We start from the raw sequence: 27,175 nt of genomic DNA on the forward strand, positions 1-27,175 counted from the left end.
AACTCAAGTTCCTCCCATCTCTAGCTCTTCACCTAACACTTTTGCTGTCCATGTTCGACCACCGATGTGATCTCTTGCCTCCGATAGTAAAACTCTCAAATTGTGTCTTTGATTCAATTCGCGTGCTGCAATGACACCAGTGAATCCTGCTCCTATAACAACCACGCCATAGCTGTCATGGAGAACTGGTGAGCTTTTCTGCACAGTCTTAGTTTCGAGGCCGGTCTAGGGCACGTCAATGATTATGATTATGATTATTATTATGATTATTTTACCTATTCCCATAATCATAATCATTAGTTTTACCCCTAAATCATAATCCTTGGCGTGTCCTAGGCCGGTCATACTCTCAGTCGGAGTCCAAAAAGAGCCTTCACTCAAAGGTGCCATTTTGACAGAAAATTAATCAGGATCCACTTTGATATGAATTGAGGAGTGCACCAACTGTTGGTAGGGTAATACTCGGGCAATATTCTCCTTTACATTTCGGAAAACTCCAGTGAAGGCAAGTCTATGTTGTTTGATCTGCATTCAAAGACTACGACATTCTCTCATTCATCTGCCCAGGCGGAGAGCACACCAAATAGGAAATTTAATACGTCTGATGCCACTTCCAATGTTCTCATCTAAATTTGAACCGGAAGCCTTCATCCAAAGTGGCCCTTCACGTTCACCCACTCACTCTACCGATGCGATGGGTATTCCATTGCTCTTCTGACTCTACTTGCTCTGACACAGCACTTATATTACTCAGCTATCTTTTCTTGCCTGGTATTGAAATTCTTAGTAATCTGTGATGGACTTAATCTTCATGGGAACCGCAGAAGAAAATACTCTCAGGAAGAACTTTCACGGTGCCCTTGCCTCCAAAACGCGGCCCAAATCACGGTGTAAGTTGATTCTCTTGGGGATCTCAGTTCGAAGCTGACGCCATGAAGCAGGATGTCAGCGCTGCAAGCAACGGGTATGGTTTTGTCCTTGCGAACAATTCACTGTTAACCAGGCGTAGCACATCTAATGCGCCAAGGGGTTACCTTTCTGTGGTCCGTGTTTGAAAGAGGGGTTCAGCTGCCCGGTTTACCAGCGGCCGATGAAATGGCTTTACTTGGATGTATCAGGGCAAGCTTCGCAAAAGCCTAACGCCGAAGCAGAAGACAGTCATTTCTTACAGGAAGATATCGACGGGTCTAGCCGATCTGAAATAGAGACGACTATTCAAAATCGCGAATCGGCACCGACTGACAGTCGGGCCATTCCGGAGACCACAAAAAAGGCGAATGAAGATCAAAGATATAACTGCCGTGATCTCACCACAGAGCTACACGAGCTAGATAGCATGACTTAGTATGGAGGCAGCAGATTCAGCAGTCTTTTCCCCCAAGACGTCTGGAGTGATCTGGCTATAGAAGACATCTGGACCGGGGACAACGACATTATGGATTCATTGCTGGATAACTCTGCAACTGGTCCAGAATTTACATATCCCTTGTTCAAACAAATCGATGGCAAGTCTAATGTCCTTTGACTCATTACTTTTCCAACATTTGTGTAATAAAGTCTTGCTTTGATTCACAGTTGAACCCCTTTCGCTATGTCATCGTGGGCTTGATGAACTCTTCCCAGCTAATATTCCATCTTGCCATGATGACATCGACTTCTCATTTCTGTCACAAGCAGACGGAGAAGTTATCGGTGGCTAGGCAGCCCCGACGAGATGCCATCTCATATCTGATACAGGACAGAAGCGTACCTGGAAAGGGAAAATTTGAAGCTGTACTGGGCAGTGTTTTACTCGACATGACATCTGCTTGGCAGGATTCAAGCGCCTTGGATTGTCACATATTTATACTGCTCGTGCGCTTTTTCAGGAGTCTATAGCCGGACCCGAGGGGTTGAACGATCCTCAGTCCACACCGTTCTTGATTGGGATCATGGCTTATTGGGAAACTATGGTATCAATTATTGCCACACAGAGCCCGCACTCTCTTGATTACCTTGTTCCGTTCTGGAGCGAGAAAACCATGGCGCGGTTGTTTATCCGGGTCCGTGGACTGGGGCCTTCACTTCTATATTTATTTACGCAGCCCAAGTTGGCACCCTTTGTCATCAAAATCGTGTTACAATATCCATCTCTTTGTGTTGGTTTAGCTACGTCCCGTATCACGAAGCGTAGGATATCGTAAGCTAGGGCGATCCAACTGCCCTACGTGGTGAGCCTTGCTATATAGCACGAAATGTAATATTATAAAAGACTGACCCCCGAAACTAGGGGGGGGCGGGGTGCCTAGATACATTATATGGTGTTGGTCGCTCTAGCGCACGGAGAATAGTAATCCCGACCAGTTCGCGTACGAATCGACGGCGTGCTACAGCGCCGTATAGTGAGTGATTCGTAAGATCGCTATTCAAACACTTTGTCAATACCTTCTGCGGATGTTCGCGTAAGTATTTTCAACGAGTAAGGCACGAAGGCTGGTGAGCTGGAGGCAAAGATGTTGCAATATTCCTTTCCCATACCCGAGCGCATTGTAGACTCAGACTATCGATCTACGCCCGTAACTCACTTTCACTGCCTGGCATAAATATAACGTACTACACGGGTCATTCGGTCACCCGCAAGTCCCATACAAAATGACCTTCTTTAACATCTTGATTTCTCAACGGATTCATATATAAACCATATCTTAGACTTTACGCATGATTCGCTATATGAATCCTTATCAGAAATATCAATTTGGAAGTGCGCCTCTTCTATAAGTCTTGAGATACTAGAAACTAGCCAAGTTATTAATGTAAATTCAGTGACAGAGGGTTCTTAATATTTTTAGAGGTTTTAAATCAGATATATATTATGATACCTATATTATAAGACATATTCAACTTTTAGATACGGTTTATATATAAATCTGTTGAGAAATCAAGATGTTAAAGAAGGTCATTTTGTATGGGACTTGCGGGTGACCGAATGACCCGTGTAGTACGTTAACTAACCTTCGCTGTTTTGCTTAGTAATATCTCAATTTCCGAATCTATTGGAAATGTCAACCACAGCTTTCGATACGGATCGGTGGCACGATCCCACGATTCTCCCATAAGACCATGGTAGGGTTGGCAGCCAATATTCTAAATCTTATCTCATCAGTTCCAGAACCGTCCGGCTTCAAAGTTCTCTTAACGGTGCCACTTATAGTCGCCGGGAGTGCTCTACAGCAAATCGAATTCCGTAATCAAGGTGCCGGTGTTCTACAGAATACACAAGCACTCAGTATCTCGAAAGAGATTTTTTCCTCGCAATGCTCGGAGTTTGTGATCCTTCATTGGCGTTCTTTTGTGTGCCACAAATTCAAAGTCCTCCACTAATACGTGGGCCTCGACCCAATCCTCCGAGCTTTGCAGATCCTCGAAGCAGTGTGGCTTAGGTCAGACTTATCCGTTGCAAGCAGAACCAATACTTCTATCCAAACATTGATCTATTGGATTGATGTCATGATTAAGGAGCGTCTGGAGTTGATCTTTGGCTAGTTTGCACATTCTTAACTATGTAATGATACTAATAGAAAATGTCACGTCAGTTGCCTTTTTAGAAGGACGGACTCAATCATTCTCACTAAACTTTCGTGTGTCCAGGAAAGCATGGGGAACGCCCGGAAGAGAGACAGTCAAGCCAGTTCAGCGTACTCCAAAGAGGGTGTTTTGGTGTTTTAGTCTTTTGTAGGAAATGAATATTCTTCACCGACATCAACATTTCCCGCTGAACGAGTATAGGTATTTCACCATTGAGGTAGACACCTGAACTCTGGACTTTCTGTAGCCAGTCACAAAGATTGCGAATATTGTTGTCCATTATTATTAAGTTGTTTGAGGAAGTCATCGAGCCCCTTGAAAATTTTGTCTAATGTATCTCATGCCGAAAGCCACGTATTCCGTCAATGTCATTGTCGTGACAGGCATCGAGGTTACCCTAGTAACCATATTTTGGAGAATATTACTCTTCGCCCGAGTTCATATAGTGCGTTCGAATGATACCAGGATATTATAGAATGTTTCTCTTAGAATCATGTCATTTGTCAAAGATAAGAAAGAATTCGGAACGTGATGAGAACTCGGAACACTGATGAGAATTCGGAAATTGATAAGACTTCCGAGCATGATAAGTACTTAGGTACCATTAGGAGATATGAAGATCACATAAAAGCCCTAAAGTAGATAGATAGCTGTTTTGGTTCCGATTGGTGCGTGTTATATCATCATTTTGACTGTGGACAAGCTTCCTATGTATACAATAGATATTAGTGAATAGCCATTATATATAAAATGCCGTGTATTTCTAAGATTTCCTCACATTGAGAGCACGACATTCAGAGAATCATCAACCTTGGAGCCCGAAATGTCAATAGAGGCTAAGACAGAGTACACCGTTGGCGATGCTGAAGCAGACCAAGGGGTCGGTCAAAGCAACCATGTTAAAGTTAGTCTGTCAAAATCCCTTTTATTTTACGAACAATCGTCAGAGCTAAACAAACGTAGCCTAAATTCGGGAAGTTGTCTATGCTGTCTCTTAGTGTCTCTCTGATGGCCACTTGGGAGGCGCTATGCAGGTAATGTTGAGACCGGAAGGACAGCCAAGTAACAAGTTTGCTGACAATAATTGTAGCACAATGGTATCCGGTCTGGTCAGTGGAGGGCCCCCTGCCCTAATATATGGCTTTATAAGTTAGTAAATAGTCCCTTGTTGAAACGTATCTGAACTAATAACGCATCAGTTGCATTCGTCGGGTCCCTAGCTACTGCAGCGTCTCTTGCGGAACTGGTATCTATGTGAGAAATCCCTGGGAATCTATTTTTCTTTTTCTGATATCCGGTTTGGAATTTTTTCTCATGCTTTCAAACAGGTTCCCAACTGCAGGAGGCCAGTACCACTTCATCAGCAAGCTGGCACCGCTGCACATGAGGAAAGGCCTCAGCTGGCTTGTTGGGTGGATTAGTGAGATACAAACCCCAGTCTTTCTTTTGTCATGGAGCTGATATAATACCCAGGCACTTTTGGATGGATAGCTATTGCAGCAAGTGCACCCTTCTCATCCGGCACCCTGATCCAGGGCTTGCTAGTCTTGAATTACGAGGATTATGTGTTCCATAGGTGGCACGGCACAATGATATACTGGGCGATATTGGTAATTTCTGCAATTGCTAACATTCAAGGAAGTCGTCTGCTTCCCTTATTTGAGTATCTCACTCTGGGGTTCCATGTGGTGGCATTCATTATTGTTCTGGTTGTGATATGTGTGGTATCACCCACAAAACATGCACCCGAGTTTGTATTCGTCGATGTTATTAATAATTCCGGCTGGGGAAGTACTGGTATTGCTTGGTGTGTCGGTATGCTGTCTAGCTGTTATATCCTTGTCGGTATGTGCTCATCAAGCCAGCCTTAATATCCTTATCCAAATCATCTAACTGTCTCAAATACTAGGATACGATGGAGCCATTCACCTATGTGAAGAGATGACAAAGCCCCGGACAGATATACCCAAGGTGATGATTAGCACTATACTAATCAACGGTACGATGGGTTTTGGGTTTCTGGTTGCCATTCTCTTCTGTATGGGGGATCTCAATTCCGCCCTTCAGACGACAACCGGTTATCCCATAATTCAGATATTCTATAATATTACTGGAAATGTTCACTCTGCAACTGCATTGTCCAGCACTATAGTCATAATGGCCGGGATATCGTCAATCCCCCTATTGACCTCAACCAGCCGCATGATTTGGGTTCTTGCAAGAGACAAAGGTAAGAATGACACATCCCCCAAAATAAAATTCATCTCTAACAATTTATGCAATCAGCATTCCCTGCCTCCAGTTTGTTATCAAAAACGAACGAGAGACGACAAGTTCCCGCCAATGCCGTTGTACTTACGTCTGTACTTTTAGGGCTATTGGGCCTTATCAATATCGGTTCCACCTCGGCCTTCAATGCCATAATATCATTGACAGTGTTCGGGCTTGAGATATCATATCTCATACCAATATGTTTCCTGCTCTATCAGCGAGTGATATCTCCTCAAAGTCTCACTCCTGGTCCATGGTCAATGGGAGGCTATGGGATATGGATCAATGCTCTGTCAATTTGCTTTCTGGTATTTACCTGCGTATTTTTACTGTTCCCGTCGTATCAGCCTGTCACTGCGGCAAACATGAACTATGCATCTTTGGTTTTTGGCGCTGTCTGCATTTGCAGTGGTGCATATTGGCTATTCAAAGGTCGCAAGGTGTACGAAGGCCCTATCTTCTCGGAGTTGGTAGATTGATTTTGGATTACCTTACCTTCTGTATCCATCATTTCCACTTACTATTAGTTACTGAATCTTTGAGCGTTCATGGATGAATATTTAGATAGACATACTGTAGAAGTACTCAACATGCATGTATCATCATTATGATACTCAAGAATAGAAGCTCAGCTTCACTATAGGCTTGAATATGGACAAAACTCCACCCCCCAAATTTACTCCTCACTATATAGGTTAATATATTGTATCTCATATAACGGATTCAGTGTTTTCTAGTTTCTCTAACTACTGCCAGCCGACAATGAGGTGGAAACAATTCGAGCCCTAACCCTACCCTGACATATCACAAACCTCCAACTATTGCCTCCGAAGTTGTTCTTCTTTAATTGATGCTCGTTACTAAGAGATAACAAACATATAAATGAATGACGCTTATGGATACGGACTGATATCCCTAACCTCTGCAAATTGAATTGTGAATAGCCTCAATATTCGGCCGAAGATATTCAGTTTTAATGGAGATCACGCTCGGTGTTGGATTCATTTCGAGTAACGTATTTCTACCTAAGGAGCCAGATTTCAAGGATTCTGCGTGCAATTCAATTGTCACGATGAAAAGCCTCTTTTTCTTCTTGGGCCCTGCCCGGATGATTACTAGACTTTTGTTGTTGCCTAGCCAAGTGGAAGAATACTAAGTAGAAAACCATCAGATTTGCTAGAGTCAAACAGCCAATGCACCCAGTCTCCACAATGAGATCAAACTAGAGTCTGGGCGCTGCAGATTCTTGCAAAACTTATTTGTACACCTTCTCGTGATGATTAGGTTACCATGATTCATCAATAGTTATTTTTGTTGGATTGCCATTATATAATCTGAAATAACGACTTTTATTTAGCGATACTCTGTGCAAAAGAGAGAACAGCCTCGTTCATCAGTATCAACTCATCAGTATCCTTCTGTGTCGGAACCATGGTTCTGTCAGAAGTGCAGCCATCCAGAACAATAAGACCGCACACCAAGTCCCGGCAAGGGTGTCTAAATTGCAAAGCGCGAAGAGTCAAGGTCGAGCTAATATCTTTAGTGATACGTGTGGAGTCATATACTGATGACTTCTTTAGTGTCAGGAGACACGACCTCAGCCATATTACAACTGTGCCAGTAGGAGTGTGGAGTGCGTATACCCACCGGAGAATCAGTTAGGACGTCGTCGGAATGGTAGTCGTCGGAATTCTGATCGAAAAGGACCATCGAGGCTTGACTCCCTGAGTAGCACCTCTACAATTCGACAGGACTCAGCTCCATCAGAAGTTGAATTGAGATCACATTCATTTACGTCGCCGAACACGTTTATTGGGGAGGACTTTAGGTTTTTCCATCACTTCCTGATTACCGCATACCCCCATCTTCCCTTTCAGAGTGAAGAACTGTGGAAAACATCTCTACCAGCATATGCACACGAGGTACGCTCTGTGCTTCATTGCCAAAGATCAGCGTTGGATTAGAAACGGTGTACTAATTATTAGCGCAGTGTCCACACTTAATGCATGCAATTCTATGTCTCGGGGCTTCCCATCTATCTTTAATTTCACCCAAAGGTGATACTTATACAACACTAGCCGTCGAACATCTGGGCAGCGCATTGACAACAGGTGATCGGTGCACAAGGACTGAATTGGACTTAATTCTAGCAACCACCTACGCGCTCACGTTCCAGGCAAGTTACATGATAGGCGGGTTAACTGATTTTGCTTTCATGGTCCGGGGCTGTGCAATCATAACTCGGCATATTCTGAATCAGTATCAACGAAGCGAGATGTTCGATCTGTTAATGCCGGAGGATGTCTACGCTCATGTATGGCCTCGCCTGTCTGCAGAGCCGTGCTATAATCCCGAAATTCTGGATACATGTATTCAGACTCTAGAAAGTCTACAGCCGCTTCTGCAGCAAGACAGCCATCAACTTACCTATCAAGCTATCTCGAGTACATATCGCACTATGAAAATCTCCGCGCGGGAGGGCTTTATCGCGTTCACATTCGTGTACAGCAGCTGGGAACATATGAGTAATCAGGAGTTTATGGATTTTTTGGACACTAGCAACCATGTCTCGAGTCTCCTGCTTCTCCACTTTGTCACAGTAACAATTATGATGCGACCAGTTTTTGGGATGCTAAGACCGTCCATACTGGAAACTTCCAAGGATGCACTTGCTAATCATCAATGGGGTGCAAATATCTACGAGAGTCTTCCTGAAGAGTTTCGTGGTTTTGTTGAATGGCAGTATCGATTCATTGCAGCGGATAAGGCCTGCATTGAGAGCGAAGGTACAATACATGCTATCCATCACAACAATGACCATTTGATGTTATAAAGCTACCTATAAGATACAACAAATTTCCGTGGAAACCATTCTCAACAATGAAAATGCAGTGGAAACGAGTAGAAAAAATTAAGTACAGCGTTCAAAGATATAACCACACCGAATTCGCGAACACACCGTGAAAGAGGGAGAGTTTACAGAGTTAAGAGATATAGAAGGAGGATCATGCTTAACATCTCTGCATACTTCCACCCTTAGCATCTGTCGGGATGAGATTAATCGTGATCTCTTCCACGAGACTTCAACCCAGTCGACATTATCATAAGATCCGACTTTAGGCACCGTGCAGGATGATACCAACCTAGTGCTATCATCGCAATAAGCATCGGGACTGCCTCAAGAACATAGAGGGGCCATTCATGAGTCCACGTATAGGTTTCTATGCCCATGGAAAATTCTACAACTCGATATATTAGACGAACCTGTTTGTCGGTTAGTAATCTTCAGTTGATTCAAGAGCATTGATATGACTTGCCGTGATGAAGAAACCCGCAACGTATATCCCGTTCAGCATCAACCTTACACCGGAACCCTTCTCTCCTCTCGAAGAGGAGCCAGACGAGCATTATACCAAATCACGAGAACCAAGAAGAGCACGAAAGTAACAAGTTGCAACACCAGCCCGCCAATAAGCACGCCTATACCAGCATCTTTCGAGGATCCCGTCCAGTTATTCGAAGAAGCAATTCCACTTCCTGACGCTTGCGTGAGGAAGCTAAGAATATCCGAAGTGACGAATATCTGAGGTATCCAGGCTGGCGAGATCTTCCCTAATAGCAATGGTGTTTTTCCATGCCATCCGAAGTTGGTTCGGCGGTACTCGATCGAATCAACCTTCCTATTAAGATGTACAGGCATGCGCAGACGAGGACGGGGGCAATGACGATTAACGTCGCCGAAGTTGCGTAAAGACCGACGTCGTCTGGCTTCTTGACGCTCGCAGCCCTGATAGCATAGGCCGCAACTTCGGTTGCTGCGCCGATCAAGATTGGGATGAAGTACCCTGCTTGATTGTATTTTCCCGTGCAGGAAGCAATAACTGCCACATAGGCCTGGTAGAAAAGGGAAAGCATATAGAGGATAGTGAAGATGATGGCCGCTGCCAGGGATGGTTCATAGAAATATATGGATCTGCCCATCTTGTGAGAGGTTTGCTATTTTCAATCAGGCAAAATGCTATATAATCGATATCTGGCGAATATGGTAAACGGTTCTTCGAGATCTATCTTGAAATTCATCCCGACTTTATATCTGTCGTCCAGGAGTTATAGATGTCTAAGAAGCACATTAAAATTCACGATGCATTCGTTATCTAGGTAAAACATAGATACTATAGACCAATAGGTTACGTCGTGAAGCTCGTATTCGCACTCGCTTTTCTGCGACAGTGCGATCATCAACATATTTGAAGGCTAAATACTCTGTTGCCTACGGAACTATCAATTGATACTACGATCTATTCAGACCGAAGAAGTGTTAACACTCAATCCCATTTTCTAATGATCGATGTACGTTAGGCAACCGGGATACCGTAGTTAACTCTTTATACTTAGGTATACAGTGCGAAAAGCGAAAAGCGAAAAGCGAAATTCGAAGACAGACTGCCCGTCTGGACCCTCTACCAGATCCTGAACATTGTCAAATTGCCTTTGCCAAGCCCAAATATTGTGACATGTATTGTCCCATACTTAGAACACCCGAGTTGACTTTCGTCCTCAATCTACCTTGAGATCAGTAACTTCGGGTGGACGCGATCGTCTGCTAGCGAGCTGGGCTTCCTCTTTTTCCTGATCATCCCTTTCTCATATTTCTCCAAAGTGCCCACTGATGACAGGCTGTGGCGGAGACTTTGATAAGACTGTTCGGAAAGGTGTGCTAGGTTGTTCGACGGTCATTCGATATATTGTTTGAGATCAGTATCTCCGGAGAGTGATATTGGTCAAGTATCAATTTTTCTTCATTCAGTTCTAGCTTCCCTCACCTAGCAACAAAGTGCTCATTTAACTATAAGAGGTAGGACGAGTCACCGAACTCCCTCGCATAACTGGACCGCTAGAATTATCGCTACGGAAGCATTTGTGGACAAACCAATGACATACAAAACCGACTTGAAGGAATCGCTATTTCCCTCCCGCTTAAGCGGTCTGATCTGTTGCCAGTTCACCTGAACTTTCCGATGCATCCGATTAAGTTTGGGTGTTAAGTAACGATTGGATGAATTGAAAAGATATGACAAAGAGTAGTATGAAAACTCAAGAGCACATCGGATCTGTTCAAGACAAAACAGACTTATCATCCATATCTCACTATTTCAACATGGTGAACAAGATGATTATTGATCTAGATGTACCTATCCAGGTGGACGATGGGATTGTTCTTCGAGCTGATGTCTACCGGCCAGAAGGTGACGGACAACATCCTGTCCTAATGACCTACGGTCCTTACGGAAAAGGAGTCCCTTGGAGAGACGCTTATCGAATCTCATGGCAATACATGACGACTAAATAAGTATCCGGGCATGCTGCCGGGCTCTTCGAGGGACTACATGGTTTGGGAAACACCAGATCCAGACATGGGTTCCCTGGGGATAAATTTGCGTGCGTGTCAACTCTCGGGGATGTGGCCACTCGCCAGGCAAACTCGACACTTTTTGAACCCGTGAAACCAGAGACTTTTACAAATGTATTGAGTGGACAGCGAAACAATCTTGGTGCAATGGCAAAGTTGGCTTGAGCGGAATTTCGTACTTTGCCTCGAACCAATGGATGGTTGGAAGCCTACAGCCTCCTCATCTCACCTGTATAATTCTCTGGGAGGGGTTTGCGGACAGCTATAGAGACATGCCCAGCCACAGTGGAATCATTTCTAATGAGTTCCTCGACCTATGGTTCGCAAAGCAAGTAGTCTCTGTTCAACACGGTAATCCTAAACTATCATAGACCCCTGGTTCAAAGAAAGAGCGAGTGGGCCGGAGATGCTAAGTGACGATGAATTGAAGCAAAAACGCAGCGAATCGGTGCAGAACTATTTAGAACATCCACTGGATAGGGGTGCACACGAATAAGGATTTTGCTTATTCGTATTCATAAGCTTTTTGCAACTCGTTATTCGTATTCGATTCGTAATTATTCGTAGTCTTTGCCAAGATTCTCTTAAGGCATATTGAAACTGTCGTGATCCAATAGAAATTAAGTGTGCGTCGCGTTCCTATTCACTTTGGATGTGGTGTCAATCTAGACATCATACAATCCATTGCTATGCATAACCTAGGTGTTATTCAGCAAGAATATGGAAACATGAAGGAGGGAAAATAGGGATAAATATGAGATTGCCTAGCAGTGTTGACGATTCCTATATAAAACCAATTTAACACATGACTTTGAGGAATAGTTTGCGAATAATGCGAATTTTATTCGTACGAATATTGCTAAGCAACTGAAGTCAATTTATTCGTATTCGACTTACGAATATTCGTAAAGTGGATTATTCGTGTGCACCCCTATTTCACATATAAAAGGGATCAACATTCCCGACAAGCTGTGTATGGGGAGACGTGCATCAATACATAAAATTTCTAGCCCCGAAGTCTTGTTATTTGCGTATATTCCGTATTCATCCTAGCGTAACCGAGCTCCAACATACGTAGTATAGCTTGTATAGAGATGGGAAATTTTCAAGATCAGGGTGAAAGTGAGATTTTCATTAAATTTTCAACGCATCGAGAAGAATGCTTAGTAATTAGATGTGACCAATCATATTTCTGTGTTCCTTCCCAAAGCGGCCACAGATTTGCACAGTACTCCGTAAATTTTGGAATTTCCATATATATGCCAAGGCACACTAGATTTATATGGCAATTTTTATTTTCAAAAAACCAAAAACATTTTCCAAATTGAAACATTTTTTACTCAACATTACCTGTTGGAGCCAAAGTCACGTGACTATCAGAATACAGAGGTCGAACTACGGAACGGTTCGCAAATACTACAAAAATACCAGAATTCCTTGAAGGGCGTCTTTTTTTGGTGAAATGGTATTATGTTTAAGTTCCGACAATTTCCCACCATGATGATGTGTTCTATTTGCACGGCTGATCTTTTGCCCAACAACCTGGTGATAGAGGCTCGGGGTTAAATCACTGGCGATAAACACCCCGGAGATAGAACAGTTATTATTTCCGTCGCTGTTTAACAGCTGCATAGCTATGTTCGACATTAGGGCTTTGTGCCCTAACCTTACTCTCTCCTTTTTTGAGAACATGCAAAGCATGAGCAGCAAAATGGAAAAATCTCCTGATAGATTATCAAACTGCATGATGGTGCAGTAAGAGAGTCTGACAACTCGTGTAATGATGTACATGTCATTTTTTCTTGCACGGGACTTCGGATTTGAGCTTTGCTTTTGCAGTGCTGCATGTGCCGATTCGGTTTGAATGCCATACAGGTCCGGACAGGCCCATAGTACTACCAACTCGTACTATGACGTTGTGGATGAATTTTTACTCTCCACCAACCAACATTTCTCTCAGTCACTTAGGAGATAAACCACTGGACATAAAGTTCCGGAGATAAAATACTGGAGATAAATGGGCTCGCAGATGTTGCTCCGATTGGCGTACGAACTATAAGTATACCATACCTTACATAGTTCCTCCAAGCACAGCTATTACTAAGACGCATAAACAAAAAGACTCCTTTCGGGTGCATAGCTGCTCACCTATTCTAAAATGTCCATGTCACTTCCTGCCGCTCTCACGCCCGTCCTTAGTGGCAGAGAAGCTATCATCGATGCCCTCTATCGCTGCGTAGTGGGCCTTGACACAAACGACTTAGCTCTGTTTAAGTCTGCATTTGCCGATGATGCAGTCTTTGATCTCAATGGTACCATCATGGATGGTATTGACGCCATAAATGCCCAGTGTTTTGCTTCTATCTCCAAAATGGACACGACTCACTACCTCACTAACATACGTATCAACATCCTGGATGGCTCCAAAGCGGAAGTGACCTGCACGGCTCTCGCTCAACACTATCATGGTGGAGAGGGCATGAAAGCCGGCGCTATTCCTCTACTTGCTGGTAGCTTCTACTGGGTGGACCTTGTCCGAGATGCGGGAGACGGGCTCTGGAAGGTTAAGAAGTGGAAGCTCAAAACGAGCTGGGGACAAGGGGACTGGGGAGTTTTCAAGAATTAAGAAGACTATTCTCGTGCAGAGGTTGAGATTGTCGAAGCAAAATTCGAATGGTCACACATTTCTGCAGTCCAGCTTGCGCCTTACTGCATATTTGTGGGAGTGCTATTGACTCTTGGCGTGGGACCACCATGTATGGGAAGGAATTTGGCGTGCATAAGTATTGGGCATAATCAAGTATAAAGGTGAAATGTAATTGTTTGTCACTTCAGTGCGAGTATTCAAAAATTAGTTATGTCACCAAGAATCAATCCCATATGATATGTCCGACATCGATTAAACTCGTGTGGAAATAAGAGAACAGAGGGGTTAAAGGCACTTCAGATGACATATTGGCCAAGCCAGTTGACTTATACGACACCCCAGTGATCAGTCGACTGCTCACTCGCCAGTGGGAGGTTTCTACGTACGCTTGAAATCTCCAGTCCAATATCTCAGGAGTAGATTTGTATGGTAAATATAGACTGAAGCTAATTGGTAAACGTGAACTATCTGATACGCCTACACGAACTCTGACTCGCGTGGCCAATATGTGAGGACCACTCATGTGGCTGATACGGAAGGATGAAGACTATAAGTACAAAGAGTGCGGGTTCTCTAAAGGCGGCTTTCTGCTTGAAGAGGAGCATTTGTTAGGAAAGGGAACGTCTCTATGTAATATTAAAAGAAGGTTGCAACTTACAATACCTAGGTACTAACAGAATAATATTATTGGAAAGGCTGGAACTTTGAGACTAATCTGTGGCCTTCTTTCTGAGACAAACAAGGTAAACTCATTGAACTTTGAGAGAACAAAGTAAACTTGGGAGAGTCGAGTCCAATCTTTCGTTGAGAAGAGAGGAAAGTCTATCTCCGGGTGAATGAGCTTCTCAAGCTGGGTCCTTGACTTTGAAGTATTAGCGCCATATTAAATGATCGTGTGAAGCTAGTAGCTTACCTTCAAAGCATCACTTAGCATTCTGAAAGTAGAATTCCATAGTGTATCAATGTCACACTCAATGAATATATTAGACATATCCATGCGCTTGCAACTACTGTTCAATGTCGGCCTGCGTTAAGAACTTCTATAGATCCAAAGAGCGAGGATATGAAGTCTTGCAAGTGGTTCAAGGGTATGGTATAGGTGGTGTTTTCCTTCACACTTCATCAAGAATATTACAGATGGAAATAGCTTCTTCTGTATTGCCTGACTTAAGAGTATAAAGAATATCTTTTACAATAAGGTTAATGAGTATGCTAAACACTGATATAACTTCCTCGACCATAGAATAGAGGACTAGCTCCCAGTGTAACACCCAGCAGGCTTTGGGGTCTCACTATTCTAAGAAATGCGCCCATGGCGTCTCAAGTTGGGTTTCAGCTACACCAGGTGAAGATTTACATGTTCGAGAATGGTTTCAGCTCCCTCAGACTGCACCTTGACTGTTGGAGCTATTCGGAGAAGGGAGATCTGGTATAATTTATATGTCTATAAAGATAGCAGGTGCTCCAGGATAGCGGAAGATAGGTTTCAGTACATTGACATTCCATACTTTACCTTGTGGACTTAGTCTTAGTGATCCCTCTCGAACGTATCTATACACATCCTTCGTAACGTCGTTACACCCAGCTTCTTCTGCAGGTTTTAGAACAATTGTAAGACCATTCACTCATTGTTACTATTGTTATCACCAGTGATTAAAAGTAATTTGTGTTCAAGATTCAGCTCAACCAGTAGAGCTTTAACGGCTCAGCTAAGTTCTCGCCACTATGTAGTTCGTAGAGCTCCCTAAACTCTAGAACTTTCTCTCGGTATTTAAATTGCTTCTATAAGCTAATGGGCAATAATACCAAGAATGGGAAGATGATTCTTGCTGGTCCAGATGTCAAGGGATAGAGCAATTGTTTTGCACGTTGCTGCAAGCTCTTCTTTCAATTTTACACTTTGTAAGCCAAAGTCTTTCATAAGACGCTGTCGAAGTGTGTGACAAGAGGTAAATGGAAGTAAGACTCCTAGTATATCCTTGAACATCTGCTGGAAGGCTGGTGATTCAATGACTGCAAAGGGTTGCTTGCTACTAACAACCCAGCGAAGAAGATTCTTTTCAAGAAGTTCTTAAATTGTGAGTGTTCCCCTATTATCACAAGCTACTTCAACCGGGGGCCGCTGACAACCACCTTTACCCCGCCAACAACATGCCTCCAGACCTTGTCCGTGGCCTCCTTTTATCTAGATACCACACCTGTGTCCACCACATTCTATGGGCACTTTTTTGACGACACAGGTTACACATGCTTACCCACAGGCACCGTGCCTGGCACTCTACTTGCCTCCCCGACATACTGGGGGACATATTGGTGTAAGAAAGATACTAAAAGGTGCTGGTATAAGCTTACTTATCTTATACCTCGCAGATTCCCCAGGCCTCTACTGTCCGACTGGATGGACTACTGCAGCCCCTTTAGCCGGATTATGGAATGGGTTAGAAGTGACTGGCAGTACGAGTGGTGCTATTTGCTGTCCTTCGTAGGTTTTTCGTTTTTCGTTTTTCGTTTTTCGTTTTTCCGTTTTTTTTTTTTCTTTCCATCTCCATAGAGGCCAGCAATGCTGACACACTGCAGGAGCATGAGCTTCTACTCAAATTACCATGAGTGCAGCCAAGTAATATCAGCAAGAGACACCATTACGATTGCAACGTCCGGTGTAGTGGTCACTTCCACCCTGGCGACACCAATCACCGTTTATGCGGACGGAGTCCCGCTGATCTGGGAGAAGTCCGATATCCCAGAAACGACCAGCGCGTCAATAACGCCCTTGTCAACACAAACATCGGCCGTAACCAGCGCGACAGCAACAAACTCGCCCAACGATAATAGAAGTGGTGGCTTGTCACAGCGAGCTAAGATCGGCATTGGTATCGGGATCCCGTTTGCGGCCATTGCGATAGGAGTAGCGATCTTTTTCTGCTTCCTCAAACGACACAAAAAGGCCAAAGACGAGCGGAGCGCAGAGATACATATTTCTCCACGAGGTCACGGGCCTTTCCTAGAGCTGGCTAACGGAAAGAGTTCTGGGCCTTTCGAGCTCGCTAGTAGGTCAGATCGCTCGGAGCTCCTGTTGAATACTCCAACTCATGTGCATGAATTGGCGTAAGTTATGTACGGTTTCCTCTAGTTGAATCTGCTCAGAAACATCTAATAGGGATTTCTGAGTATCATCAAGACATCGCTTTAAGCGCTATAGAATATCATAAGTAATAGTAAAAAGCATACCCTACAACTTAGCTTGAACTGGCACCTATAATATGACAGTCTATTCCGTAGATGCTTCTTCATTTCTGCTATCTCTGACCACTGATTCCAGTCCATGAAGCCTGCTCCAGTGACTTATCAAATGTTCATTATTTTGGTGAGGCCCGATTTCAGTGGCGGGTATCTGTTTGCCCAGCAATGGGTAGACATGTGCACTTCACATGCTTGGAATAAGTATTCCAGCTGTGCTATCATCACTAACATATATTATGGATGTGCTTAAATTTATAAACCGACGGGAATCCCCGGTCTCTCTGTAGCCATCGCTTCACTTACTTTATTAGGCTTAGCAGTACAACCGAGAGTGGGAATAAGCTCACCAGCGTAAACCTGGCGAGATGAGGCGATGTGAGATGAGGTGAGAAGAGAGTATAACAAGAGAGATTTATTATAGGGAGGAAATGAGATTAGCTGGGAAAATATCTTCAAGATGAGGTCAAACAAATCAAACTAAGAAATATAAACAAACACTAATAGTAGTCTTCTCACATAAATTCTCATTTCAAACTTACCTCACTTATTCAATCTTTATTCAAACCTACTTCCAGATTTATGTCAGAAAGGGCTTATCTTCTCTCTCACTTTAATATAATCCACCTCCACTTCCTAATTTATCCCTCACTTCCTCATCTATCTCTCCTATCACCTAAGCAGCTCACCTCCTCATACAATACCTATTCCGCCTTGAATCAAATCCTTCTTCCAGGCAATCCTTCACCAACAATGAATCTTGCTTCAAATTGTAAGTACTTAGAATCACTCCTTTATCTTTACATAGAATCACAGATACTAATGAGGTAATACTTTGAAGCAACTCCCCGCAAATGTGGCCCAGTGCCAGGAACAACCATCGGTCAAAAGAGAAAGGCATCTGAGGAACTATCCAACAATCCATATACCGTAAAATGGCAACAGCGCAAAGAGAACAGAATGGACAGGTTTGGGTTGGGCTTGAGTGTATCAAACGCAATGAAAACCAAGCATGGAATAGAGCCAAGAAGAAAGACCTTCTCACCAAGGCAAAATATCAACATGCCGGCACTCTTGGTGAAACAAGACTTGAATAATGCGTTCAAAATGAATTCCAGTGCGATCGGTATGATCTTCCCATATCATTTAATGAGGCAATATATTGAAGCAATATCACTAACATTCACTAAGATATCTCAATAGAGAAGGAGCCCAATGATTTATGGAGTACCACATATTGGAGTTGGATCCTCGGAATGACTGGGAAATCGTCCATGAGGAAAATAATGACCGAATAGATATAGACGATGATCTTCAAAATTAATCTAAGATGATCCAAAAAGCTGAGGCTCTTATTCGAATTGCTCAAGCAAATTCCATTAATCCTAATCATGTACTCTCAACAAATTTGGTCCTTGAATTTTGTGTATCAGATGATTAGGAAGAATCAACGGATTACTTCAAATGATCGCTTCATTAACTAAGTTAATTGATCATTATTTAACTCTATCCACCATAAAAATCCAAGCAATTCCTTTGGGTGATTGAGAACATAGATTTTATGTCTTAGAAGTTGTGAAGGCTTAGCCCGCAGGCTGTCCCGATTAGAACCCCCTTTGTTAATAGGAAATCTTTTGTGTCCTTTATTGTCAATTGATGGGAAATCCTTTGTTGATCGGTGAATCAAAACATGAGGATATCAATCAGCTTATTCTTTGTTGTTGAGATTGTGTATACATCATGTAACGTAATCGGACACTGAGTGGGCCAGCTCACCACCATATTTCTACTATACGGACTTGACACCTCAACGCCTGCAATGACTAAAGCTATCTGTGCATAATTTCTAATTTCTAATAGGACATTTAAGTCTGTTGTGTCCAGGTTGGTTGCAATCACTGCAACGAGGTGCTCATCGTGGTCTAGGTTGCAGTAATTGCCTTTGTTCCTGCTCTCGTTCCTCTGTAAGCTGTTGTCCTTGTTCCCCTGTTAAACTGCCATCTGCTGCAATGAAATATCGACTTGTGTCTTTCTTCTTCCTTTTTATTCACTTGCAGCACGAAGTTGAGATAGCTCATGGTGTAAAAGTATATTTTGTTGCATTGAGATCTCAGCACATTTGATCAAGCGATCAATAGCCTGTTCCGTGGTCTTAGGAGATACTGATATGCGATTGCGAAAGGCTTGGATTTATTTTTTATGCTTTTATAATTGACGAGCATTAGCTGGTGTCTTGCCTAAATTCGAAGACTGATCGCTATGAGATGTCGATGATGGTATTGGTGTGTTAAGCCGTATCTTGAGCTTAACAAGCACTCTTTCTGATGCTAATGGTATCAAGCCAGCAGCAGCAAATCCACTTTGTATATTAGCTGTAGATAAAGCTAACTGTGGAACTCCAGGATAAAGACATAAAAATTCTTCTTTATCAATCATATAGATATTGTTATGTATTGATTCTTGAACCTTTTGACCATAGAAGCGCTTTAATGGTGAAAAGCAACTGATATCAAGCGGCTGGCATAGATGAGATGAATGAGGAGGCATGTACAAAGGAATGATATACCTTTCTGTGCAGAATTTATCAAATTCTGTAGTTGCATGACTGCTATGGCCGTCAAGAATCAATAATCTATATCGGCCAATAGTGCGAGAAGCTGTATATTTATTAAAATGTTGTAGCCAATCAAAGCCTAATTTGTCATTCGTCCATCCATTCTCACTAACACTGAGTAGGTAGTCTTTGGGAATTGTTGAATACCATCTAGATTGATGATATTTTCCGGAAAGAATAATCTGTGGCGGTATAGTCCATCAGCCTGTGTTGATAGCCTCAATTGCAGTCACCCATTCGCGATTTCCAGGCTGTAAAGCCTTTGCATGAGACTCTCTTATATCAGAGCCACAGATAACTTTAGCTGTTGATATAATACCCATCTGAAATCCAGTCTCATCCATATTATAGATATCTTGCTCAATGATCCCATACTTCTGGATTGTATCACGAACCCGCTCAAACCAGTCTTTAATAAGCTCTGGGTCTTCACACTTAGCACGCTGATAGTCATATTTCCGAGTATATTTGGCGGATAATTCATCGTGACGTTTAACGAATCGATTCACCCATTTCTCTCCAATAGAAGCTGTACTGAGAGATACTCTTGCAGAGAATAGTAGCTGGGCCAGATATCGTACAATTGATATTTGTGGTGGTAAGCCACGTCTTCCCATATCCAATATCCATGTAATAAGAGTAGATTCTTCAGTATCTGTAAGTTTTCAAGAATTTGCAGCAGTGTTACTGCGCCTTTTGGTCCCTTTGACGTATCTTTGAAGGCTCGATCGAGGAACATCATATGCCAAAGCCGCCTTATTGATTGACTTGATGCGGCCATTTTTATAATCATTCGAAGCTAACTGTATGCGCTTCTCTGTAGAGATGGTGCTATTCATGCCTTTGTGTTGCGTAAGGAAGAATATTGTTGACTAGAAAGGGGGAGACTAGGGGTGGCAGAAAAAACTGGCCCACTCGGTGTCCGATTACGTTAGTAATTATCGATGACCTATCCCCTAGAGTCAAAAAACCAGCAGAATATCTCAGGCACAGGAGCCCCTTTTAGAGTCAAATATATTCACTTTGAGGCCATATAAAGACGTTTAAAAGGCATGGAATCAGCACCTTTAAATACCGGTATGGAGATGCATCTAACTGGCTCTAATCCCCAGCTAAATCCAACGAGAAAAAGAGCTGAGGCTATTTCAATCTTAGCACAGATTCCGGAGGCGCACGATGTCCAATTTGAACCTTTACTGTTGGTTTTACTACGGTCCGTATCACGAAGCATAGACGGTAGTAAGGCGCGAACACGAAGCGGCCTAACGAGCCTCACAATATGAAGCTATCTTGATTCCTAATATTGTGACTGGTCCCCAAGAGCGAGGGGGACGGGGGATAGCTAGCTACAGTACAGTACACCGCAAAAATTCTTGGCCAAACCGGCCGAAAACCCCGCACACACAAAATCATATATAACTTGTTTTTTGAATATCTCAATCAACACAAGGCCTAATCTAATGAAATTGAGGATATTAAACATTAACTAATACGCTATATACAGGAAAAACTCACTGGGCTTACAAAAATATGCCAAATGATATATGAGCTTATACAAACCCTACCAAAGGACGAACGCAGTTACAATGTGTACCTCGACAACTATTTTATAGCGTTGATCTATTCAAAAAGCTTCGCGATATACAAATTAGAGCTTGTGGCACCACTTGGCATACTTCCGCCGGCAAGGATTTCCCCGATTTGCTCAAAAAACTGAAGGATTTAAGCAATTACGTCCCATACCATAAAGTTTGCGCTATCCCCGTCCAGATGTCCTTTGCGTTGCATGGCAGGATAATAATATCATCGTTTGCCTCACTATAATTCATACTGTTAACAAGACAGATGACTATGTTAAGCGTGAGTGCCAAAGACCTTAAAAGACTTCAATAAACGGGCTCTTAGTACATCAGGAATTTGGGGATCAAGAAGTCAAAAACATGCTGATTCCACGTTTTATTGACGATTACAATTATTATATGGGAGGGGTGGATATAGCTAATCAGCACCGAGCTGAGTATGAGACTCAAAGACCTTTTGCTCATGGTGGCCTTTATGGAGCTGGTGTCTAGATGTTGGTGTTATCAACGCCTGGAAACTGCATTATTTGTATTGGAAAGAGCTGAGAATAGCTTCATATTCTCAAGTGGAATTCCGAAGGCGGCTTTGCAAACAGCTGTTATCCTTCAGACCCCTAAGGACGGTGTATCAAATGAAGCCGATGAAGCGCAAGACGGAGGACCTACAACTGCCGGAACTACGATTGAATGATTCTGTCGGAACTACGATTGAATGATTCTGTCGGAACGTGGATATCAAACCCTACGCTTTTCGGCACCTGATTACTTAATCTCACGTGGCACGTGCGTGCCGCGTGTATATCTAGCTAGCTATCCCCCGTCCCCCTCGTTCTTGGGGATAAGTCACAATATTAGGAATCAAGATATCTTCATATTGTCAGGCTCATTAGGCCGCTTCGTGTTCGCGCCTTACTACCGTCTATGCTTCGTGATACGGACCGTAGTTAAACCAACAGATTCCTTAACACATATCTGCGTACGGAGTTATTTGAACGTTTAAAAACGCTGCATTTGGTGTCAATATAAGATTCCCAAACGCCAAAAAGGCGGTGGGATAGGGCTCACGAAGTTTATATGTAAGGCCTGCGACCTGCTACTTTGTCGACTGGAATCCAAAAAATCGTGCTTCCAGGACTTCCATACACGTTAACTCTATATTAATTACTATTTTAGGATATGTGAATAGCTTCAAATCTGTATTTTATATTCATTTGGTGCTTGGCCCTTTCTTCTCGTAATTTGTATGAGACCACGATCACCGAAGATAATTGGCTGCAAGGGCGGTGATGCCAGTTTAGCCAATTGGATATCTTGGATCCCTTAGCGTACACTAGCGCTACACTAGCTCCCAGACCAGGGGAGCCATGTATTAACGCAGATTTACCTCACCTCGATTTGCGCTTCCCACATTTGAAGCAAATGTATAGGTCCTCCAGTCTTCGCGGCACGGAGAATTCCTTACCCTGCTGCGAGGTGATTGAGACAGCTGACATGGACACTGGTCCCGAGTACTACTTCGAATCAAGGACAAATCGAATAGTTAAAATGTCGGAGAACACGTTAATCACGGAAACGGTCTACCTCTAATAAACTTACAGTCTCGGCAGTTAGAATGACTAGCATGCCGTGCCAACACGTTCCTAGTCCTTCCCGCGAGTTGATGGTGGATATTATTGTCTTGCCGCCGAATAAATGGCCATGGTTACGCCCAACATTATAGAGCCAGCCCTGCAAGGCACCGGGAACAAAAACCCCTAACATCGGGGCCAGTGGGCCCGAGTAATGTCTGGAAGTGGAAAGATGCTCCAAATTAGAATGAAACATGACATAGCGTTGTCTCAGTTGGCGTTCTTTTGATGTTACTCTTTTATTTTTGCTCTTAACGGTGTTCTTCAAAGGTACCACATGTTACGCCGAAAGTTATCTATCTGATAGTAATATAAATTGAACGAATCTCGATGTTTCTTAAACTACGTTGATAAAGCAACTACCATTGCCATCAGCATTTAGAGTGCACGAAAATGACGCTTTCGTCTTTGCTGCTAGCATCTGTCTTCAGCTCCGCATGCCTTGCGAGTGTCTGGGATTTTGATATCAGTGTTCGAAATACCTACGTTCGTACTCAATTCAATTTTCTTTAACATACACCACTAACATGTGATAATAGAGGACTATTCAATGGGATCTAGGAGCTCCAGGGACACCGTATAACCTTCTCTTCGACACTGGTTCTGCAACCCTATGGGTTCTCGATGGAAACTGTACCGATAAGTGCCCGAACATCAGCGGGTAAGTGAGCGCATTAATGACTAAGAATTAACAGGAACTCTAATTACATGAACTAGACTTCCACGGACTACATATAACCTTACATCCACCGGTGAGGCGTTTTACAACACCACTGACACCATTGATTACGATGGGGGTGAAGTTTCTGGATACCTTGTGTCGGATATCGCCGGAATCCCAGGTACCGATGTTTCCTTCCGCCAGAAATTCGCCTCGATTACATCTAGTACTTGGGCTGGACTCGGAGCGGATGGATTTTTAGGTCTAGCATCAAGCTCAATCGCATTCACTAATACGACTGCACCGTTTGAGAATGCAATGCAACTCGGTCTCCTGGATCAACCTCGGTTTGCTATATACCAGGGCACCGCGCTTCCTACGGTAGCGAACCAAAGTCCTGAGAACGACGGTGTTTTGACAATGGGTGGTAGTCACGAAGACCTCTATGCAGATGGCGAGGTTCAATTTTTTCCCGTCGAGACACCTTTCGAAGTCTATAAAGCAAAATTCTTGGGGTTGAGTGGAAGTAATCACTTTCCAGGTCAGAATGAGCAACATAACTCACTGAACTGGGCCGGCGATATGGTTTTTGATACAGGTAAGATCACATCCCAGCTTTGTTTGCGGCTGCAGGCTAACATATGTGCACGATAGGCTCTGATCTCATTGAAATGCCTGAAAGTCAAATTGAGGCAGTATACAACATGACTCCATGGACTTATAATCAACTCATGTCGGGATATCGACCACTGTGCTCGGATTTCAACAGCACATGGTCTCTCTCCTTTACCTTTGGCTCGGACGACGATCATAAAACTTTCACGGTTACCGGTGATCAATTGGCGACCCCTGGATATGTGGATGATGACCACTGTTTTCCACCATTCAACCCGTGGGGCAGCAATAATATCATTCTTGGAGCGCGATGGATGAGCAATTTCTATTCCGTGTTTGATTTTGGGTCGTTTGATCCGTCTAATTATGATCTTCGCATTGGCTTTGCACCATTGAAGAAGGAGTACCAACCCAAAATATAAACTATCGTCACTCGACGAGAGGGATGGGGTGGTGTTAAGTGACTTGCATATTCGAGTCTCGCTACACTGTGGCTCCATTTTATCATTTTGTACGTTTCTGATCTAGGGCTCGATCTAAATCCAAGGAAGAAGTATTGTATATAGCTACACCAGCAAACCAAATTGTTGTACATGGATAATGAATGGATACAACCACTGTTTGCATCTAGCTTAACGGTGCTTGCACTCTTAAAGTACATCCGTAGAACCAATAGGGAATTACTCTTATAGAAGGCTTGATAACATCTTGCTGAGTTTGGCACTTCGGCGTGGGGTACCAATTGCGTCTGGAATAAACTCTTTGCTTTCATTCTAGAAACAAGAAGCTCGCAATATGTTCCGCTCCATGCCTGTTACATGGGAATGACCTCACGTCGGCCCTTTGATTGAGTTGGTTTTTGACAAGTTATATCAATGGTCTTCGAAGTTTGGTGGGGACGAGTATTCAACCTGACAACTACCATAATAAGGGTTAGTACTCCCTCTGATAAGCAGTGTCTCTTCTAAGACCTAGCCCTATGGCAATGCCATGGAAACATCTAAAAGTTTCGGGAAGTTAGGTGTTCTCAGCCCAGTGACTGGATCCCAGCCTTCAACTGCGCTGAAGTCCTGAGTACCGCATCCAGGATTATTTCCTGTTAGTATTTATCACATCGATCAGTCATCTGCTAAAGCTATTGCCCTTAAGTGATAAATACTTACATCCGTAAAGGCTTCAGGATTCTGGTACAAAACTGGTTTTAAGAATCCAACTGGGCCGCCAGCCGATGCTCGTTGACCACGTTGACCACGTTGATGATGCTGGAAAAGATAGGGCCGAAGCGCTGGTACCGTATTCCAAGACAGGTTGGCCGTCCTCGTAGATTGGTATATTGACGCCACCGGCAGAGGCATTTATATATCCTCTACCAGTTCTGTTATAGTATGGTGTACCGTAAATGGTCAAGTTGTTATCGGGAAGGGAAGTATTGGTGAAGTATGAATCTAAGGTTTCTTGCTGATACTCTGGAGCAGGTCAGAGGTTACTGAACCTTCCACCAGAATAAAGGTCACCGCCAGGTATTGGGGCAGCGCTCTCGGAGAAACTCTCTCCTGGGTTAATCTGTAGTCTTTAGTCCATGAGCAGTGTGAAATATGGGGGTCCCTGATTACCTTAGTAGCACCAACAGACGTTACACAGGAGCAAGCAGCAGGCCATCCAGGCGAGAAAGCACCTGGATTGGCCGCAAGTGTTGTCTTATTAACATTGTCTGGATGTATACGACCTCCAGACTCCACACCGCTGTCTTGGGAAGAATAGATGATTGAGAAGCCTTGGAGACCGAACTTCATATACTCTTGACATTGCCTATTGATGTAAAAGTAGGAGTATGCACCTTCCGCAATGCAGTACGATACGGAGATGACATTGATTATAGTTTGGGCTCCACATCTCTCTCTGGCTTACCCCAGGTGCCTGGGACAATCCATGTCTCATTAGGAGGGTTTGGTTCAGTATCAAGATAGCTAAACCATATAATCAGAACTAATTAGACAATTTGTGCACCGTGAAGACGGATGCATTTAATTGACAGAGTATTGGAACTGACGTACTGAGGATCGAAAAGAGGATCATCTCCACCTTCGAATGTGCAATATGACTGCAAGTGAATAATCAGTGGAAAGGGAGTTTCATAGGGTGACTTGAAAATTTACCATGTCAATAGCGTCAAGGAAGGTATTTGCAAAGCCTTGATAGGTCTCAGTCGCTTTGAGATCGTCAACTTGAAACAAGATAACATCTTAAGGGTGAATTAATGGATAGATACCTATTTGGTAAAGCTCTTCCCTAGTCTCATGATGTTGGTAGACATGGTACTCCGTAAGAAGTAGAGACTCCAGCTCCTGGACATTAGCATTAAACTTGAGCCAGCCGCGACCCGCAGAGACAGGATGTCTATCCAGGCCAATGCCAGAGTTACGAAGCCATTTGCGAAAATAGGAAATATATTCACTAGAGGGCCTGAACATGTCGCCCACCTCTTTTGCGCTCAAATAATGTCTATACTTCTCAGACTTGGGGTCAAATATTTCCATCAGAAGGTCGTGACCGATATGGACGCCTTTCTGAGCTATGGCAATCCGTACAGGTAACTCCATATCTGGCGAAGCTCTGGACCGTTTTAGCCATTGCAGCGAATCTATTCGCTTGTCATGGCAAACATGATTATTCGAAGTTGGGCTTGTAATTGAAACTCCAACTGCAAGAGCAAAGGTTGCAAAAAGTAAGAACTTCATTATCAGAACCTTTGCTGGAAATGGGAATCCGGGCTGTCTCCTACAATGAAGACTAGGATCGACGATAGTAGCCCGTTTATCTTAATTCCACTATCATTTACAGCGGTGTGTCATGCCAACATCTACCATCTACCTATAGTATGATATCCATGGATTTTGTACCGTCCCTCTCGGCAGAGATACGTCGGAAAATGCCGCTTTCTGGAGGCT

At 43.3% G+C, this 27,175-nt stretch overlaps 12 protein-coding genes across 12 annotated transcripts, besides 5 other annotated features; 7 read left to right on the plus strand and 5 right to left on the minus strand.

Moving 5' to 3' along the window:
- Nucleotides 1-3: 3 nt before the first annotated feature.
- On the minus strand, nt 4-390 carry TSTA_058220 (uncharacterized protein; the record flags this gene model as incomplete). Its single annotated transcript, XM_002487399.1, has 2 exons — nt 4-225; nt 307-390. 2 exons carry the CDS (start codon nt 388-390, stop codon nt 4-6), a joined length of 306 nt encoding a protein of 101 aa, XP_002487444.1.
- Nucleotides 239-305: a microsatellite.
- Nucleotides 391-4,351: 3,961 nt separating the features above from the next.
- Nucleotides 4,352-6,314, plus strand: TSTA_058230 (GABA permease, putative; the record flags this gene model as incomplete). The annotated part of the gene is made up of 8 exons (XM_002487400.1): nt 4,352-4,468; nt 4,528-4,598; nt 4,655-4,713; nt 4,764-4,818; nt 4,893-4,984; nt 5,038-5,409; nt 5,474-5,794; nt 5,851-6,314. The coding sequence occupies exons 1-8, from the start codon at nt 4,388-4,390 to the stop codon at nt 6,312-6,314; spliced, it is 1,515 nt and encodes a 504-aa protein (XP_002487445.1). The 5' UTR covers nt 4,352-4,387.
- A 952-nt stretch (nt 6,315-7,266) lies between these two features.
- Nucleotides 7,267-8,668, plus strand: TSTA_058240 (C6 transcription factor, putative; the record flags this gene model as incomplete). The annotated part of the gene is made up of 3 exons (XM_002487401.1): nt 7,267-7,359; nt 7,416-7,757; nt 7,826-8,668. 3 exons carry the CDS (start codon nt 7,267-7,269, stop codon nt 8,666-8,668), a joined length of 1,278 nt encoding a protein of 425 aa, XP_002487446.1.
- A 528-nt stretch (nt 8,669-9,196) lies between these two features.
- Nucleotides 9,197-9,816, minus strand: TSTA_058250 (RTA1 domain protein, putative; the record flags this gene model as incomplete). Its single annotated transcript, XM_002487402.1, has 2 exons — nt 9,197-9,392; nt 9,530-9,816. The coding sequence occupies 2 exons, from the start codon at nt 9,814-9,816 to the stop codon at nt 9,197-9,199; spliced, it is 483 nt and encodes a 160-aa protein (XP_002487447.1).
- A 1,177-nt stretch (nt 9,817-10,993) lies between these two features.
- TSTA_058260 (uncharacterized protein) lies at nt 10,994-11,410 on the plus strand (the record flags this gene model as incomplete). Its single annotated transcript, XM_002487403.1, has 2 exons — nt 10,994-11,081; nt 11,187-11,410. The coding sequence occupies 2 exons, from the start codon at nt 10,994-10,996 to the stop codon at nt 11,408-11,410; spliced, it is 312 nt and encodes a 103-aa protein (XP_002487448.1).
- A 1,993-nt stretch (nt 11,411-13,403) lies between these two features.
- Nucleotides 13,404-13,871, plus strand: TSTA_058270 (uncharacterized protein; the record flags this gene model as incomplete). The annotated part of the gene is made up of 2 exons (XM_002487404.1): nt 13,404-13,484; nt 13,521-13,871. The coding sequence occupies 2 exons, from the start codon at nt 13,404-13,406 to the stop codon at nt 13,869-13,871; spliced, it is 432 nt and encodes a 143-aa protein (XP_002487449.1).
- A 1,627-nt stretch (nt 13,872-15,498) lies between these two features.
- Nucleotides 15,499-15,963: a mobile genetic element.
- TSTA_058280 (uncharacterized protein) lies at nt 15,938-16,374 on the plus strand (the record flags this gene model as incomplete). The annotated part of the gene is made up of 2 exons (XM_002487405.1): nt 15,938-16,207; nt 16,263-16,374. Coding segments are annotated over 2 exons (382 nt in total), but the record flags the coding sequence as incomplete, so codon positions are not given.
- A 5-nt stretch (nt 16,375-16,379) lies between these two features.
- Nucleotides 16,380-16,431: a sequence feature (T-rich).
- Nucleotides 16,432-16,473: 42 nt separating this feature from the next.
- Nucleotides 16,474-17,105, plus strand: TSTA_058290 (uncharacterized protein; the record flags this gene model as incomplete). The annotated part of the gene is made up of 2 exons (XM_002487406.1): nt 16,474-16,939; nt 17,050-17,105. 2 exons carry the CDS (start codon nt 16,474-16,476, stop codon nt 17,103-17,105), a joined length of 522 nt encoding a protein of 173 aa, XP_002487451.1.
- A 386-nt stretch (nt 17,106-17,491) lies between these two features.
- Nucleotides 17,492-17,527: a microsatellite.
- A 1,633-nt stretch (nt 17,528-19,160) lies between these two features.
- Nucleotides 19,161-20,564: a mobile genetic element.
- On the minus strand, nt 19,944-20,597 carry TSTA_058300 (uncharacterized protein; the record flags this gene model as incomplete). The annotated part of the gene is made up of 3 exons (XM_002487407.1): nt 20,325-20,597; nt 20,043-20,289; nt 19,944-20,003 (listed from the first exon to the last, which is right to left on the minus strand). The coding sequence occupies exons 1-3, from the start codon at nt 20,534-20,536 to the stop codon at nt 19,944-19,946; spliced, it is 519 nt and encodes a 172-aa protein (XP_002487452.1). The 5' UTR covers nt 20,537-20,597.
- Nucleotides 20,598-23,326: 2,729 nt separating this feature from the next.
- TSTA_058310 (aspartyl protease, putative) lies at nt 23,327-24,798 on the plus strand. The gene is made up of 4 exons (XM_002487408.1): nt 23,327-23,437; nt 23,491-23,612; nt 23,669-24,210; nt 24,267-24,798. Exons 1-4 carry the CDS (start codon nt 23,345-23,347, stop codon nt 24,647-24,649), a joined length of 1,140 nt encoding a protein of 379 aa, XP_002487453.1. The 5' UTR covers nt 23,327-23,344; the 3' UTR covers nt 24,650-24,798.
- A 456-nt stretch (nt 24,799-25,254) lies between these two features.
- Nucleotides 25,255-25,582, minus strand: TSTA_058320 (uncharacterized protein; the record flags this gene model as incomplete). The annotated part of the gene is made up of 2 exons (XM_002487409.1): nt 25,255-25,323; nt 25,391-25,582. 2 exons carry the CDS (start codon nt 25,580-25,582, stop codon nt 25,255-25,257), a joined length of 261 nt encoding a protein of 86 aa, XP_002487454.1.
- Nucleotides 25,583-25,703: 121 nt separating this feature from the next.
- On the minus strand, nt 25,704-26,827 carry TSTA_058330 (uncharacterized protein; the record flags this gene model as incomplete). The annotated part of the gene is made up of 5 exons (XM_002487410.1): nt 25,704-25,790; nt 25,841-26,126; nt 26,282-26,328; nt 26,384-26,469; nt 26,497-26,827. The coding sequence occupies 5 exons, from the start codon at nt 26,825-26,827 to the stop codon at nt 25,704-25,706; spliced, it is 837 nt and encodes a 278-aa protein (XP_002487455.1).
- Between the last annotated feature and the right edge of the window lie 348 nt (nt 26,828-27,175).

The sequence above is a fragment of the Talaromyces stipitatus genome, genomic scaffold (assembly GCF_000003125.1).
Source record: "Talaromyces stipitatus ATCC 10500 scf_1105507295487 genomic scaffold, whole genome shotgun sequence".
Taxonomy (NCBI): domain Eukaryota; kingdom Fungi; phylum Ascomycota; class Eurotiomycetes; order Eurotiales; family Trichocomaceae; genus Talaromyces; species Talaromyces stipitatus.

Excerpts from the sequence above, each read along its gene's own strand:
- TSTA_058310 (XM_002487408.1), top strand. The coding sequence starts at position 23,345 with ATGACGCTTTCGTCTTTGCTGCTAGCATCTGTCTTCAGCTCCGCATGC. Across the intron at positions 23,438-23,490 it reads TCAGTGTTCGAAATACCTAC|AGGACTATTCAATGGGATCT; the intron begins GTTCGTACTCAA and ends ATGTGATAATAG. Across the intron at positions 23,613-23,668 it reads AAGTGCCCGAACATCAGCGG|ACTTCCACGGACTACATATA; the intron begins GTAAGTGAGCGC and ends TACATGAACTAG.